The following is a 15,571-nucleotide window of genomic DNA, read 5'->3' on the forward strand; positions in this document are numbered from 1 at the left end:
GGAGGGAGAAGAGTTTCAAGTTGGAAGGAGCCTCTCAGTTAAACTAACCTGTGTAAAGTGCTGTGTTTTCTGTTTTACGTAAAGCTTGATCTATAGATACTCAGATCAAAAATTAAATTACTATTTATTTGAACTGCTCTGACTTGTTGGCAACTCTCTTCTGTTTCCTCTAGGGTAAAACCGTTGAGAGTCTGGCTGTCCCACAGGACTTCTGCCCAGACATGGAATTTTTTTGGCGTTTATTTATTGAAGGGAGGGTGCCATGGTTTTTGCTGGTCTTTAATTTGAGAATAACTGTAGTTCTTGGGACAGAGCTTGAGCTGGGTGTAGGCAAGGTGTTGGGCAAGCGTCCCGGTGCATGTCTGCCAGCCGGCACTCCTGTCAGTCCAGTCCTTCCTTGGTTTTTGGCAGGGATCGCAAATTGCACAACCTGGGCGTTTGTTTATTTATTTATTTTAACAATGACTCATATGCTCAGACTCCAAGCAAGGTTTGGGCTGGGGTTTCAAAAAGCATAAGGCTCCTGGACCTTTCCAATGGTGGTTGTTTAAAGTTGTCGGTGAGTTCTCTCCATATGTGGTACGTTAGCTTTACGGCAATGGCTTTGGGCACACAGGGTTGGTGTCTGAAGGTAGGTAGGTAATCACTTCTGGCTGCTTCCTTCACTTTGCTTTGGGTTTTGGTTTTTTTTTTTGTCAGCTGTGCCTTCCTTGGAGGTAAAGCTGTGTTTTCTGTGGGCCTTTCCCCAGGAAACCATAATTAAGTAAAAGAGAGTGAGGAGGTTTTTCTGACAGGCCACTAAAAGTGCAGCAGGGGATGGGATCATCAGCCTGTCCCAGCACTCTTGTGGTGAGCTTTTAGCAAAGCTGCCGCAAGATCTGCTTGTTTCCCCCTGCAAGTGGGGGTGGCACGGCTCCACGGGGCTGGCATGTGCCAGGCAGGGCCCTGCTCCTCTGGGATGTGGGCACTTGTGCCTCAGGGGGTGTTCCTGCTCTCCTGGTTAGAGCTGAGGGCCGTGCTCGGCCACTCCTTTCACCCTAGGTGCGTGGTTTTTGCTCTGGTTAGTGGGGAAAATAACTTGCAAAGCCCTATAGAAAAGAAGAGACAGCTTCATTAGAGGTGTTACCTTAAAAATGGGGAATGTTTTACTCTGCTGAGGGGGATGAGTAGATTGTTGTACAAAAGTGGATGATTGAGTTTTTCCAACCCATGCTTTCTCCCTAAAATTTCTTCTTGTTGCTGTGCTTGGTTCAAAACCCCATGCAGTGGTGGCAGTTGGAGGTGTATGGAGATTGCCATGACCCTGAGGGGTTTTGTGACTCTATCACTAACTATTCAAAGTGGATCTGAATGTCCTAGGACCTGAAATACTGGAGTCTGCTGGCACCTTTTGACAGCCAAGTCTCCTGAAGATGGGCTGGTAGTAATATCTGTGCATAGGGGTTTGAGGACACATCGGCTCAAGCCGGAGCATTAGAGGTCATCCTTTCTCTATTTATGCTGAATTTCTGATGTGCAGCAGTGGGGGAAGAGAAATGTTTCTCAACTCTTAAAAGTAACGAGGGGGATCTTAGTCCTTTTAAACTTGTATACTAAAACCAACTGGGTTTCAGTTTGACTGTTTCCATTCCATTACGGTTGAATGGAAACTGCACATTTCCCACAACATAAGTAGTTCCCTGCTCTTCATCGTACTCATTTATTTTCTGTGTATAAAGTAGCACATAAAAAGTTATATGTATGTGTGTATACTTATCTATAGGTATGTATGTATTTTTTAACCAGGTGCAAAATGACTGCTCAAGTAACACTGGAGGATGCCTTGTCCAATGTGGATCTCTTGGAAGAATTACCATTGCCAGATCAGCAGCCGTGTATTGAACCCCCGCCATCGTCTCTACTTTACCAGGTATGTTGTCACTGTAAGAAAAAGAGTTTTTCCATTTACCATTGCTGTTAAGAAAAAGAGTATGTATTAAGAAACCCAACCAACAAAAAAAAACAACCAAAAAACCCACCCCAAACCAAAGTGTGTTTGTATTTGCAATATATATATAAATTCTTTTCCCTACCAAAGATTTAATTCTGTGTTTTGCTTTCTCTGTAGCCAAACTTCAACACTAATTTTGAGGACAGAAATGCATTTGTCACTGGCATTGCAAGATATATTGAGCAAGCTACAGTCCATTCTAGCATGGTAAGTAGGTGTTCAGATACATACTTTTGTTTTACTTGGTGTAAAAGGAGAGGAACATGTCTTCTTGTAGGTCATTATAAGGATTGTGGTCACAGAAAATCAGAAACCAGGTTGCCTACAACACTTCCAGGAGGCAGTAAGATGAAAAAGTGTGTGGCTTTTCTTTTTTCGCACTTGTACTTGATTATTTAAAATTGTACTTGATAATTTATAATTGTCTTTCTTCCTGATCAGCCAATGTTGCTCAAAAGTTTCCTGCTTTCATTGAGCATTTTTCCAGTATTCTGAGGTGAGTTGTATTGACAGCTTGCTGCTGTACCTTGAGAGAATAACTACCTTCTATCCTCCCAAATTTCTTTTGCTGTCAGTTTAGAGGTGTTGAAGAGTTTTTGTTGGCTTCCTCACCGAGTGTGTATGTCAGTGGTTTATTGGCATGCTTTTGTGTAAGGTGTTCTGTGGTTTTGAACAGTTCCACAAGATAAGACTTCATTCTAGTAACTCCATCTCTATTGATGGTGTAGCTCTTTTGGCATACAAAAGAACTTGGAGGCTGCAAATGCTGCTCTGTACTGAACTTGGTTGTCGTTTCATGGCACTCTTGGAAAATGAGGAGTAATATGTCTTGTAATTCTAGAGGACATTTCACAAATGGTAGAATGGGCAGATTAAGCACTTGATTACATGCTAGTGAAAATTATGTAAATTTACACCTATCTACTTTTAACATTATCTGGTGACTCCTTAACCTGTTTTGATTGTTTGGATGTTGTTGGACCTCTCCTTTGACGTGTAAAAACTGATATTACTCTGTCCTGACTCTTTAATCACTGACCATCTCAAGGGCATGTATGGCTGTGGTGGATCCTCCTGCACCCCTCCAGGGAAACCTACATGCTCAAAAAAAAAAATAAAGTTGCCAGGGGAGGGGAACCTCAATCCACCCTGCTCTTGCCAGTTTGGTGCCAGTGCCAGCAACGAATGCCCAGAGCCTGGAGAAGGATCACAGGTTGGCAGGAGAGCACCAGAGGAGCGGCTCCAGCCAGTAGGCCAGCTTCATCAGGGGGCCAGCTTAAATGCCTCTATACAAACACACACAGCATGGGAAATAAACAAGAGTTGCAGATGTGTGCACACCTGCAGGGCTATGATCTGATTGGCATGATGCAGATGTGGTGGGATGGCTCCTATGACTGGAGTGTTGGAATAGAAGGATACAGGCTCTTCAGGAAGGACAGGCAAGGGAGACAAGGAGGTGGTGTCACCATTTATGTCAGTGACAACTGGAGTGCATGGAGCTCCGCCTGGGGATGGATGAGGAGCTGACAGAGATCTTATGGGTCAGGATCAGAGAGAGGACAGGGACAAGTGACATTACAGTGTCAAGTTCCTTAGGACAGCAAGGAGGGCACGCAGCAGGCTCACGTCCCTGGGCTTCAGGAGAGCAGACTTTGACCTTTTCAGGGACCTTCTGGAGAAGAGAAGGCTCTGTGGAGACCTTACAGTGGCCTTCCAGTACCTGAAGGGGCTGCAGGAGGGCTGGGGAGGGACTTTTTACAAGGGCAGGTAATGACAAAACAAGGGGAAATGGGTTTAAACTGGAAGAGGGTAGGTTTAGATTAGACATTAGGAAGAAGTTCTTCACTGTGAGGGTGGTCAGACACTGGAACAGGTTGCCCAGAAAAGTTGTGGATGCCCCCTCCCTGGAAGTGTTTAAGGCCAGGCTGGATGAGGCTTTGAGCGACCTGGTCTAGTGGAAGGTGTCCCTGCTGATGGCAGGGGGTTGGAACTACATGATCTTTAAGGCCCCTTCCAACCCAAACCATTCTATGATTCCACCTGCATAAAAAGAAAAACAAATACCATCTCACCACCCTCTGCCCTCAGATTAGCATTTTTGTTTATATTTTTAGATCACAGTATCTTTAGTTTGAGAAGAAAGAACAACACAAAAAACAATCTGATTTGAGGAGATAATAATTTTTGTCAGTAGGTAAGCATAATTGCTGCAGTTGTTGATTAGTGATCTGATCGGTATTTGTTGGCTTAAGTGATAAGAAGATGATGATGTGAATTCTCTCTGAATTAAGTTGGGTGCTAAAACAGATAAGTGAGAATAAATGGAGTTTTTTTTAGCTGTTGGATTATAGCCAAGCTGGATATCAGTAGTTGATCAAATCTGATACATGTAACATGCCAACTGAGCCTGTGAATTATGGTAATAATTATTTTACATGCATACAGTATGATTTATCATCCAGCTTGTGATATATATGTGTGTTTGTACATATACATTCTGATAAGAGAAATAGGTTTGTTTGAACAAGGGTTTGGAATGACAGAAGAAAGTGGATTTAACCCTTTTGTATTACAGTGCCTAATTCTATTGTCTTTCTTACAGAATGAAATGCTAGAAGAAGGTCAGGAATACGCGGTCATGTTATACACATGGAGAAGCTGCTCAAGAGCCATTCCTCAGGTAAAGGATGAAAACTAAACTGTCGTGCCACATGTGAACTTCTCTCTTGTTTTGGTGTGGAGATGCACAGACAGAGCTTTATCAATGAACTCCAAAATTAGATCTGCTTTGACTCCTGAATTGTTAATCTGGACATGCCATACAATAGTATCTTTTAGCACTTGGGGACCAGTTGGACTCTTTTTTTCTTTTTCTGTTTTTTTTCTGATAAGGCATCTGTAGCAATACCTCTTGGGTTTTGTGTCAGTCTTACTGATTGGCCCAAGAGTGGTATAGGGGTAATGTGCTCTAGAAGGAAAACCTTGACTGTCCGATCTGATTGAGGTCAACATTTCATCCAAGAGAATGGACCCTTCCCACTCCCCAACTTTATACTTAAATTCAGAACAAGTTTAACGAATAGCATAGTATGTAACAATTAACATTCAAGTTAAAAATTTACATTTCTAGACACCCTAGGTAGCCATTTTCTAAATGTCAGAGGTAAATAGTGTTTTATTGATTTGTATACAAAAATAAAACCCTGTCAATGGGTCACAAGTCAGCCTCAAGTGTCTGGGAATGGTTGCACAGGCATGGGCTAGGAAGAATATCATCAGAAAACTGAACAAAATTATAACCATGAGTTGACACCTGCATGCTTTATAAGGCGTTTGTAATGCATTTATTTTTGTACTAAAATACAAAGAAGGCTTATCCTGTGGTTTAATTAGTTAGAGTGTAAGTCACGTAATCAGTTTCAATTTCTAGTTCTGGCCCTATTTTAGAGCATGATTTTGAGCAAGTGGCTTAATGTGAAAAGAATATTGTCCTAGCCATACAGAGGTTTTTGTTAACTAAACTATTTGCTGTGTGATAACAGAAAAATCTTAGATTTTTTTTTTTTTCCACACAATTAAGCTTAGAAATTGATAGCATAAACTTACCCAGAAATTTATGCCTTTAGTTTGTATCTTTAAGCTGATAATGCATTTGATCAGGATCTTACTTTTCTGAGGCTTTATCAGGGAAAGTTCCAACTGTAATAATCTCTTTAATTATCCTCAGGTCAAGTGCAACGAGCAGCCTAACAGAGTAGAAATTTATGAGAAAACTGTGGAAGTTCTGGAGCCAGAAGTCACAAAACTGATGAATTTTATGTATTTTCAGGTAAAAGGAATGGAAACAAGATTTGTCAGTAGGCTTGTATTTTTATATTCCTATTTTGTATGCTTGATATTGTATGCTCAGATACTGAACCTAGTCATTAAACTTTGGAAAAAAAACCCCAACCCATGTTGTCTCACAGAAGGGCAGAATTTCTAATGCCTATCATAAAAACTTCAGGTGATCTCCATTAAGACTTGCATCATAAAATCAAAGATAATTGCGTATGGTCCCTACATGGCACATGGGGACAGTTCTGATACTTTAGGAAGAAAGGAAATAGAAACAGAATATGTTTCACATGTATACCTCAAAGCATCTCAGCACAGACCATTTGTTGGTGAGCGAAGGATTCACAGGTCTGGACACCAGAGAAGCAGGTGCAACTTTGCTGTGGAAATTCATAATTTAGGCAAGTGAACCCAGGCGTTGTGACCTGCCAGCCACCCAGGCTACACGGGAGCTGGAGAATAGCAGTCTGTCTTGCTTTCTCCTCCCATGCTGGCAGCTTGCCATTTGGTTCAATGGGCTGAGGATGTTTCCACGCATTATTTGGAGGGAGCTGGAGCAGCTAGAGCCTGCAAGCCCCGGAGCACGCAGGAAGAGGAGGCTGAATGAAATGTAATATTTCCTGTGTCTTCCCCAACTGGCAGATCTTACTGAGTACAAACAGTTTCCTTTCACTCAAGATTAGTGCTCTAAAATCAGAACAGATTCCTCTTTATATTTGAAGTTGCTGTCTTTTTTGTACTTGTAATCTCCATCTCAAATGGCCCTGATGCACACTTGGAAATAAGGCCTCAAATAAACATGTGCCAGGATGATTTTGAGAGTTGTCAGTGTACAGTGTGCTGTGGGTTATTTTTGTTTTAAGGGAATATACCTATAATCTGCCTTTTAATGCATATACAGTTCCTCGCTGAAGAGTATGAAATCACTTGTTTCAAAGGGTTTTTAAACTTTTATGACTTTATTCTGCAAAGAACTCTGCCTCTTGTGCCAGGCAAGCTCTGTGGCAAAAATCGCTGGTGACACTCGTAGCACACAGCGAGTACGAGGTGGAACTGAAAAGCCTGTGCTGATGCCTTGTTAGCCTTGTGTCCTTTAAACATTTTTCTGCTTCAGTGGTGCTTTTCATCAGACCTGCTTCAATTATGCGATGAAACTTTTCACCTGGAAATGTCATGACTTTTATTCCTTGTTTCTTCTCTTTTTTTCCGCATTAGAGAAACGCAATTGAACGATTTTGTGGGGAGGTGAGACGCTTGTGCCACGCAGAGAGGAGGAAGGACTTTGTGTCTGAAGCATATCTGATCACGCTGGGCAAATTCATCAACATGTTTGCGGTGTTGGATGAGCTGAAAAATATGAAGTGCAGCGTGAAGAACGACCATTCAGCCTACAAGCGGTAAGTGGCAAGGAACAACAGGACCTGGGTGTCTGCTGCCAGGATATGGGCCTCCCACGAGATGGCAGCAGTTGCTCTTTTTTTGGCAGCATCCTCTTCAAATGTAGTCCCTTCACGTGAGGGACAGCTTACCTTGAAGCTAGGGATGTATTGACTGTTGAGTAAATCTGTTTTCTTATGGTGTTCTTACTAGGGATGTATTGACTGCAGTTAGGCAGTTGAGTAAATCTGTTTTCTTATGGTGTTCTTCCAGCAGGAAAAGGTTCTTCTACCTTTTAATGCCAAGCTGTCAAATACTTCTGTCTTGGTGTATGCTAAACGTAATGAATCTGCTTTGCTCACTAAAGCTTTTCTTCTTGAGAGCAAACTGACTTTCTGGTTGCTTGCTGTGCTGCCATCCAGAGAGACCTGGACAGGCTGGAGAGCTGGGCAGAGAAAAACTTAATGAAATATAACAAGGGCAAGTGTAGGGTGTTACATCTGGGCAGGAACAACCCCAGGCTCCAGTATAGGTTGGGAAATGATCTATTAGAGAGCAGTGTAGGGGAAAGGGATCTGGGAGTCCTGGTGGACAGCAGGATGACCATGAGCCAGCACTGTGCCCTCGTGGCCAGGAAGGCCAATGGCATCCTGGGGTGCATTAGAAGGGGTGTGGTTAGTAGGTCGAGAGAGGTTCTCCTCCCCCTCTACTCTGCCCTGGTGAGGCCACATCTGGAATATTGTGTCCAGTTCTGGGCCCCCCAGTTCAAGAAGGACAGGGAACTGCTTGAGAGAGTCCAGCACAGAGCCACCAAGATGATTAAGGGAGTGGAGCATCTCCCTTATGAGGAAAGGCTGAGGGAGCTGGGGATCTTTAGCTTGGAGAAGAGGAGACTGAGGGGTGACCTCATTGATGTTTATAAATATGTAAAGGGCGAATGTCAGGAGGATGGAGCCAGGCTCTTCTCAGTGATGCCCAATGATAGGACGAGGGGTAATGAGTGTAAGCTGGAACACAAGAGGTTCTGGGTTGTTGTGTGGCTGGGGTCTATAGAGGCACTGCTGCTTCCATCAGTTGAGGGATATACCCAATTTTTTTTTTGTTTGGGCTGTATTGGATCTTTTAACTAGGGTGCAGTGGGGCATTTGGGATTGAAAAACAGTTCATTTGGGATAAATTAAGTCCATATCTCTCTTACAGTGATCTTTTACCTTTCTTTTCAGCTGTTTTCCTAAATAGCCTTCCCTTTATCTTTTATGAAACAGTCTGTTGACACAGATTTGTTGAGTCCATAGCTTGTGTTTGGATAACTCACTTCTATAAAGCTGTGTCAAGAAAAAGTACTGGCTGTGTCTGCCAAGTTGTCTTTCTGCTTGATTCAGGAGTTTGGAGGTGGGAGATGCTCTGAGGTTGACAATCCTGTATGAGCAGTGAATGATATGCCATTGTACTGGCACTTAAAGATCTGCTGACACCTTACAGTTCCCGTGGCACATTTGGGGACAAGTGTGTTTCTATTGAGAGGGGACAGATTTGCTTACAAGCAGACCTGTTGAAGGGAAATACTGTTTTTCTTCTGTTTTCAAAGAGCTGCTCAGTTCCTGCGGAAAATGGCAGATCCTCAGTCCATTCAAGAATCCCAGAACCTCTCCATGTTCCTTGCCAACCACAACAAGATAACACAAGTAAGCTTTAATTGTTTTTTTGCAAAGTACCTAATGCTTTACAAAACTGTAGTAACTGTTGATCCCCAGGGAGTATAAATAGTTGACTAATATCCTTTTCTTCTTTTTTTTTCCAGTCTTTACAGCAGCAGTTGGAGGTGATTGTTGGCTATGAAGAGCTGCTTGCAGATATTGTGAATTTATGTGTGGACTACTATGAAAACAAAATGTATCTAACACCCAGTGAGAAACATATGCTTTTGAAAGTAGGTTTCTTTTGGGTACAAAATTGGCAGGATACAGATGTCTGAATTCCTGATTGTTTGTTTTGTTTGTTTGTTTCTTTAAAGGAATCAGATTAACCAAATAACTAAAATTATTCCATTTTTCTCTCCCCCTCACATTGTCTTTTTATTATATTACATGCTAAATGTATTTAGAAAGTTTCTAATCAGTTTTTGTTTTTCATAATTTGAAGTTGACCCAATTGAACTGCAGCCTCACTAGGGAACCAATTCTATCGAATTGTGTTCCTATGAAGTGTAGTGACAGCAGAAAGGAACTACTACGTTTTATATTTAGATATGTAGCAAGTTTACATAGAAAGCTTTTGGAGGTGAGGATGTATATCAGATATTTCAGGGAACAGGTAGCTTAAATTTAGGGTTACTAAGTGGATTAGTTAGCTGGAATATGTGCATGTAATAAGAGGGTGCTGCACAGTGTGAACTGTAGTTGATATTATCAGCTGCACGTCTTGCAGTGGAAGAAATGGTGTAGAGTAAGAATTGAACATTTGCCTCGTGACAAATATTTTGAGTCACTTCAGTGTCTGACTTCTGAAGAACTCTGTTTATTAGAATGGAAGCATCCTGAAACCATGCAAACTCTAGAACGTTTGCATTCTGTCTGTAGGTATGTCCAATGTGTCTTTCGTATTTAGGCCTTTTGTTTGATAAATGTGTGCGTAGAACACATTAAGTGGTTAATGCTCCGGTCCTGCTGTTGTGAATACTGAATTATAACTTTGGGTTAATTAATAACTTGGACAAAATGTAGTTAGATTTTATTTGGATGCTTCTGAGCTCTTGTGTGTATAATTCAGAGATGTGCTGAAAGATATAAAAAGCAGTATCTCAGAGATGTTAGATCTAAACTTCTGTTACGGATCAGTTTTCACATACAGAATTTTAATAAAATGGAAGTGGAAAAAAACCTATCTAAAAATAGCCAGCCCCTGGTTTCAGTGAGATTTTTTTCTGTTTGCTAAACCTTTATACAAACAAGTAGCATCTTTTAAGGATAACTGATCAGGCTAAAGTTAAGGTAAAAACTACTAATATATGTATAATAAAAGAATACTACAGAAATGTATGTATTTGAAAATATATTCTGCTTGAACAGTGAGTGTTTCAGGACTTTTAAAAAATACTACATTTTTGTTAATGATACGAAGAATGGTCTTACTGCAGCAGGTTTTTACCTCTAAGGTCTCTTTGTGGAGAGGTTTGATTTTTTTCCTTTTCAGGTTATGGGCTTTGGATTGTACCTGATGGATGGAAGTGTCAGTAACATCTATAAGCTGGATGCAAAGAAAAGGATAAATTTAGCCAAGATAGACAAGTTCTTTAAGGTTGGTTAAGATGTGATCTTAATACTTGATTTTAAAGGTAGTTCCCCTTGCATTTTAAATATAATTAAATAGAATAAAGATAACTTTGGACTATAATATGGGTAAATAATGGTTTCACTTCACTAAAATTTTTGTTTAATAACTTATCTAATCTGATTTATTCTCTGTGTACAGCAGTTGCAAGTTGTCCCACTGTTTGGTGACATGCAGATTGAACTTGCGAGATACATTAAGACCAGTGCCCATTATGAAGAAAATAAATCCAGGTAAGAGGGAGAAGGAAACAAAGTGGGGAGCATCTGGGCTGGGGAAAGTCAGACCCTTGGAGTATATTTTCATAATCACTCATTAGTCTGTGGTAATTACTTTAACAGGATTTTCATCTTGGCCTACTTTTCGGTGTGGGTGTTTCACCATTAGTGTAATTATAGATACAACTAAAGAAAGTGGTTTTCTATGCTGCTGAGCTCATTCCTGTGTCTGTGACTTTTCATATCACCTGGATAGGAGGAAATGAATTTTATCTTACACTAATTTAATTTTTTATTTTTTCCTTTAAATATGAAACATTCTTTAAAAGAAATGAAGGATTTTACTAAGCAAGGTGAGCACTAGTAGTGCATGGGTAAATAGGCATGTGTATATTGCATATGGAGCAGCAACTTAGCTTGTCTCCCCCCTCTATTTTTTTTGTCTAGGTGTGCAGCACAGCAAAATGGCTGGAAAATGCAGCCTGTTGTTACATAAATGGTCCTGTGGTTTATGGTTATTGCTTTGTTTTAGTGAACGTTTCCGTGTTCCTCCAAGACCTTCCCTCCATGCAGTTTCATGAATTTAGAATGTAGTGCTTTGCATTTTAATTCCTGCAGAAAAAACACGTAACCTGCATGTAATTGCCAAGAGAAAATCAATAGCAGTGGGCCTACTGAGCTACTAAAAATATGAGACTACTTAACATGACATTCTTGGTAGCATGTCTTTTGTGTACCTCTTGATAACATGTTAATAGTATTTAATAATGCCTATTTTATAGTTGGGAGCATACTCTAGGCTCTTTGTAGTTAAACAAGAATAACAAAAAACAATCTGAAGGCAGCTAGATGTATCTTACAGCCTATACCTATACTTCTGCCCTGCCTTTCAGTCCTTTTCAGTCCTGTCCCTAAGTGTATGCTCCTGAAGAGAGATGCTGGTTTGTATTTCATAGCAGCAGCCTTTAAAAAAACCCCAAACAAACAACAAACAAACAATAAAAAACAAACAGAAAAGAAAAGATGAAAGTTTTTTGTTTAGTTGGTTGGGTTTTTTTTAAGACCTGGAAGAAGTGCTATTTGAACTCAGAAGGGCAGTTCATCACTAATGGATTGTGCAGGGTCAGAGGGAGAGGTGTGAAGAGAGGAAAGGCCTCAAATAGAGTAGAAGGAAGATTTTAAAAGAGAGTCAGGCATTGTGGATCTTTCTTTGTACTATCAGTTGTACTGTTTATTGCCTCAGCTGATTTAGGTGGCTGTGTTTTTTGTCTTCTCAAACAGATGGACATGCACGTCTTCCAGCAGCAGTCCCCAATATAATATATGTGAGCAGATGATCCAAATCAGAGAAGACCACATGCGTTTCATATCAGAACTGGCTCGTTACAGCAACAGCGAGGTGTGTGGGATGAGCGCTATACGTGCAAATTTCACGTCACCGGTTAACAGTTATTGTTAAGTATCTGGAGAGCAGGTAAACCTTAGGCTAGGTAAATGACAAAGCCTGATCACCTGAAACAAGAAAAGCTGGCTGCAGGGCTGGTACCCATTCTCTGCATGTTTGAACTATTTAAATTTAAAATAATAATGACACATCATACAAACTGCAATATCCTTCCGTCTCTGTGTCTCTATATATCCAGGATATATAACCTAGAACTTTTGGCATGTCTCTTTTGTAATAGCTTGCCTAGCCCTTACTCCAAACAGGTACTTGTAACAATTTAAATGGAACTAGAAGTTAAGAGATTAGTCAAAAAAAAAAAAAAAAAAGAAAGAAATACACATGTATGCACACACATACACATATATAAAAATATATACGTATATAGAATATATAACATGTATATGATATATATAATTGGTGTCTTGAATTAATCTGCAGCAATATTTTGGTGATTAGGGATACCAGTGCTTTCTGTCTCTTGACTAAAATCTGTGAAGTTTAACTATATAAGTCTCTAGAAGAAAAAACTGATAGTGATATATTAATGCAGGTGTTGGTACATGATGCTGTTTTAATACTTAGCCAAATTTCTACACAGATTTATTTTATGGATGCTGGATATAGCATGTTCAGATGTGGGTTTGTTTTTTTGTTGTTGCTGTTTAATAATATTGCAGGTGGTGACTGGGTCTGGTCGACAGGAAGCTCAAAAAACAGATGCAGAGTATCGGAAGCTCTTTGATCTCTCTCTCCAAGGCCTGCAGCTTCTCTCCCAGTGGAGTGCACATGTCATGGAAGTGGTATGTTATCTAGGAAATAAAACCAGATGAAAAAGAGATGGCTTGGTGAGGTTGGACAGGCTTTGCTTTAACAGAATGGAAAATACATGTTGCGTTTTGTTCCCTTAATTCCCCTCTTCTTTCATTCCTTTTCTTCTTCTGTTCTAAAACACGTTCCCAGAGGAAGGCACATGAAGTTCTCAGAGGCTAGGAGTAATGTTGCTGCTTTGAAGATCCAGTAGCTTGTATAATCTCATACAGTACATTCAACTTGTTATATTTAATGGATAGGTGATCACCTGTGGGCCTTGACCAGATGTTTTTATGTTGCTCAATACGTACATTTTGTAGACTAAGACTTCATTATTTTCCTCTAAATGTTGTTTAAAATTATATTCGGTTAGAAATATCCGTACCAACATGCAGTCACGCAGGAGGTGATAGAACAGCTTCAACTGGCTATGTTTAGACATGATTGCTTAGTAAATTGAGGCATGCAAGGTCTTAACCAAAGGCACAAAAATGGATGGAAAGGCTCCCATTTGCTTTAGATTAGGCTTTTAGTCAAAAGGAAAGTAAATGTGGGGAAAGGAAAATTTGAGAGGAGATGAGAGAGGGGAAATAAAGAACTTGCAGAGTTGTTTCTCTGTATTTTAGTAATTTATTTTAAAAATAGGTGCCAGTTAGAAAAGTGACTGTATTTTTTCCAGTAAGAAATGCCTTAAGGCAGAAATTGAAGAGGAGGATGCAGGAGTCCTTTTTATGTGGCAGACACTTAGATAAAAGCTGCATGTCTTACCTGCATCAAAGCATGTTCTAGGAAGGATTGAAACAGATAACACATTGTATGAGAGAAGCCAGACTTGCTCCTCCTGTGCCTTTGATGGCTCTGAGGGACCATCAAGCCATTTGAACAATGTGAATCCAGTGCGGTCACAGTGGGCAGAGCTACAGTTCCAGTTTTCTTTCTCTTCTGTTTTTTTAATTGCCTCTTTTAAAAGACAGTAGGTGATACTTGCTTTTTCCTGTATCATCCTATTCCTGTTTAAATCAACAGTGTATTTTCTGGTGAAAATCTTGTTTTTTTCCTTCTTAAGAGAGGTTGCTGTCATCTATTTCTGTCCTCTGCAACTTCCAGACTTGTTCCCTTTATTTCTGTCATTTGCATTTGGACTGTCTCTTCATAGTGAGAATCTTTCTTTATTAAATCTCTGTAGAAAGTCTCTCGTTCTTAGCTGTTTTTATCCTCCCAGTTCCAGAACAAAGTTGCCTGTTATCACTGCTTTTCTTTGTCTTTCTGATTTGTATGGATTCCCCTAATTACTTCTCATGTAAGTTCATGTGCACCTTCTCCCTGTCCTCCTACTGAGAATTTATTCTGATCTAGAGTATCCTACTTATTTACCTGCCTTTAGCATTCACTCAGTATCCATGAACCTTCTTACATGCATCATGTTCAGATAAAAAGTTTCAGCTTATGTTTGATGTCCAACTTAACCTTGTCAACTTAATGGCCCCCAAATACTACTTCTTTGTTCAATAATTTCCCCAGTGTCCTCTTTGTAGCACTTAGGTTGCAGGGTGTGTTGCTTTTCTTTGACATAGGTAAATTGCTGCAAATATTAATCCATTATAGTAGGCAGATTTATATTGCTCTGTAATTTATAACACTTATGCAAAGATAGTATCAACCAAACCTTATATTCACTGAACTTAAATTGTGAGGAAAATTGTATTTGAATGGATTTTTCACTAGATGTACACTGATGGATATTAGATCAGCCGGACACTGCTCATGAGCATTTTGAGCTGTGTTTGTAGTGGCTGAACAGGCAGTATTTAAGAGAAATGAATGCTGTGCAGATGATATTGTCACAGGTAATACAGCTATTTCCCCACCTTTAAGCCTAATAAACATTACAAAACCCTCCAAAACTGTGTAGTTTGTCAGTTGTCTTTTGAATTCTGAATGTGAATATTTGGCCAAGTTGGAAGCTCCTCTTTTTGTGTGTGGATGTGATGGATTTTTTTTGTTATGCTCTGAGTTTTCTCTGTGTTTCCTGTGCTTGAAGTGGAGAAGAAGCTTTCACCTGCACTAGCATTTGCTCAGTAAAAATTACCCTGAAGTGCATTAGCTGCTGAGTGTGAATTGCATTTTTTGAGCTAATACAGAATCACTGGCTTTCAAGAAAATTTGTTAGACAAATTATTGTTTGACATTTCCACTAGAGAGTAGTTTCAGAATTTATGCAGGTTTTGAGAATAGTATCAAATATTATTTTTCAGATATTCTTGGAAACACTGGAGTATTTCTTAAAGCATGTTATTTGTGTCCAGCTTAGTTTTGTGTTTCTCAGGCCTATTTTTTCCCCCCCAACCTTTTTTTCTCCCTATTCTGATGTGTGAACTGCAGTATTCGTGGAAGCTGGTGCACCCAACTGATAAATATTCTAATAAAGATTGTCCTGACAATGCAGAAGAGTATGAAAGAGCAACAAGATACAATTATACTAGTGAGGAGAAGTTTGCTTTGGTTGAGGTAAGAGAAATCTTTTTTTACAGGGATTTTCCAATGATTAATTCTACACAA

The 15,571-nt window shown here is 39.9% G+C and overlaps 1 protein-coding gene across 4 annotated transcripts in view; it reads left to right on the forward strand.

The window, feature by feature from the left end:
- Positions 1–1,792: 1,792 nt before the first annotated feature.
- The window catches only part of CYFIP1 (cytoplasmic FMR1 interacting protein 1), a 61,626-nt gene continuing 47,847 nt past the window's right edge, over positions 1,793–15,571 (forward strand). Inside the window, exons 1-12 of one of the 4 annotated variants that reach the window (XM_010162996.2) lie at positions 1,793–1,909; positions 2,108–2,197; positions 4,596–4,673; positions 5,721–5,822; positions 7,046–7,227; positions 8,796–8,892; positions 9,009–9,137; positions 10,400–10,504; positions 10,679–10,770; positions 12,037–12,154; positions 12,880–13,002; positions 15,395–15,520. In XM_010162996.2, the coding sequence (XP_010161298.1) occupies positions 1,793–1,909; positions 2,108–2,197; positions 4,596–4,673; positions 5,721–5,822; positions 7,046–7,227; positions 8,796–8,892; positions 9,009–9,137; positions 10,400–10,504; positions 10,679–10,770; positions 12,037–12,154; positions 12,880–13,002; positions 15,395–15,520 (1,359 nt within the window). The remainder of the gene's footprint in view (positions 1,910–2,107; positions 2,198–4,595; positions 4,674–5,720; positions 5,823–7,045; positions 7,228–8,795; positions 8,893–9,008; positions 9,138–10,399; positions 10,505–10,678; positions 10,771–12,036; positions 12,155–12,879; positions 13,003–15,394; positions 15,521–15,571) is intronic. The other 3 variants (XM_029083759.1, XM_010162997.1, XM_029083758.1) reach the window with 3 other exon arrangements.

The sequence above is a fragment of the Antrostomus carolinensis genome, unplaced genomic scaffold (assembly GCF_000700745.2).
Source record: "Antrostomus carolinensis isolate BGI_N321 unplaced genomic scaffold, ASM70074v2 scaffold4412, whole genome shotgun sequence".
In the NCBI taxonomy this organism is placed as follows: Eukaryota; Metazoa; Chordata; class Aves; order Caprimulgiformes; family Caprimulgidae; genus Antrostomus; species Antrostomus carolinensis.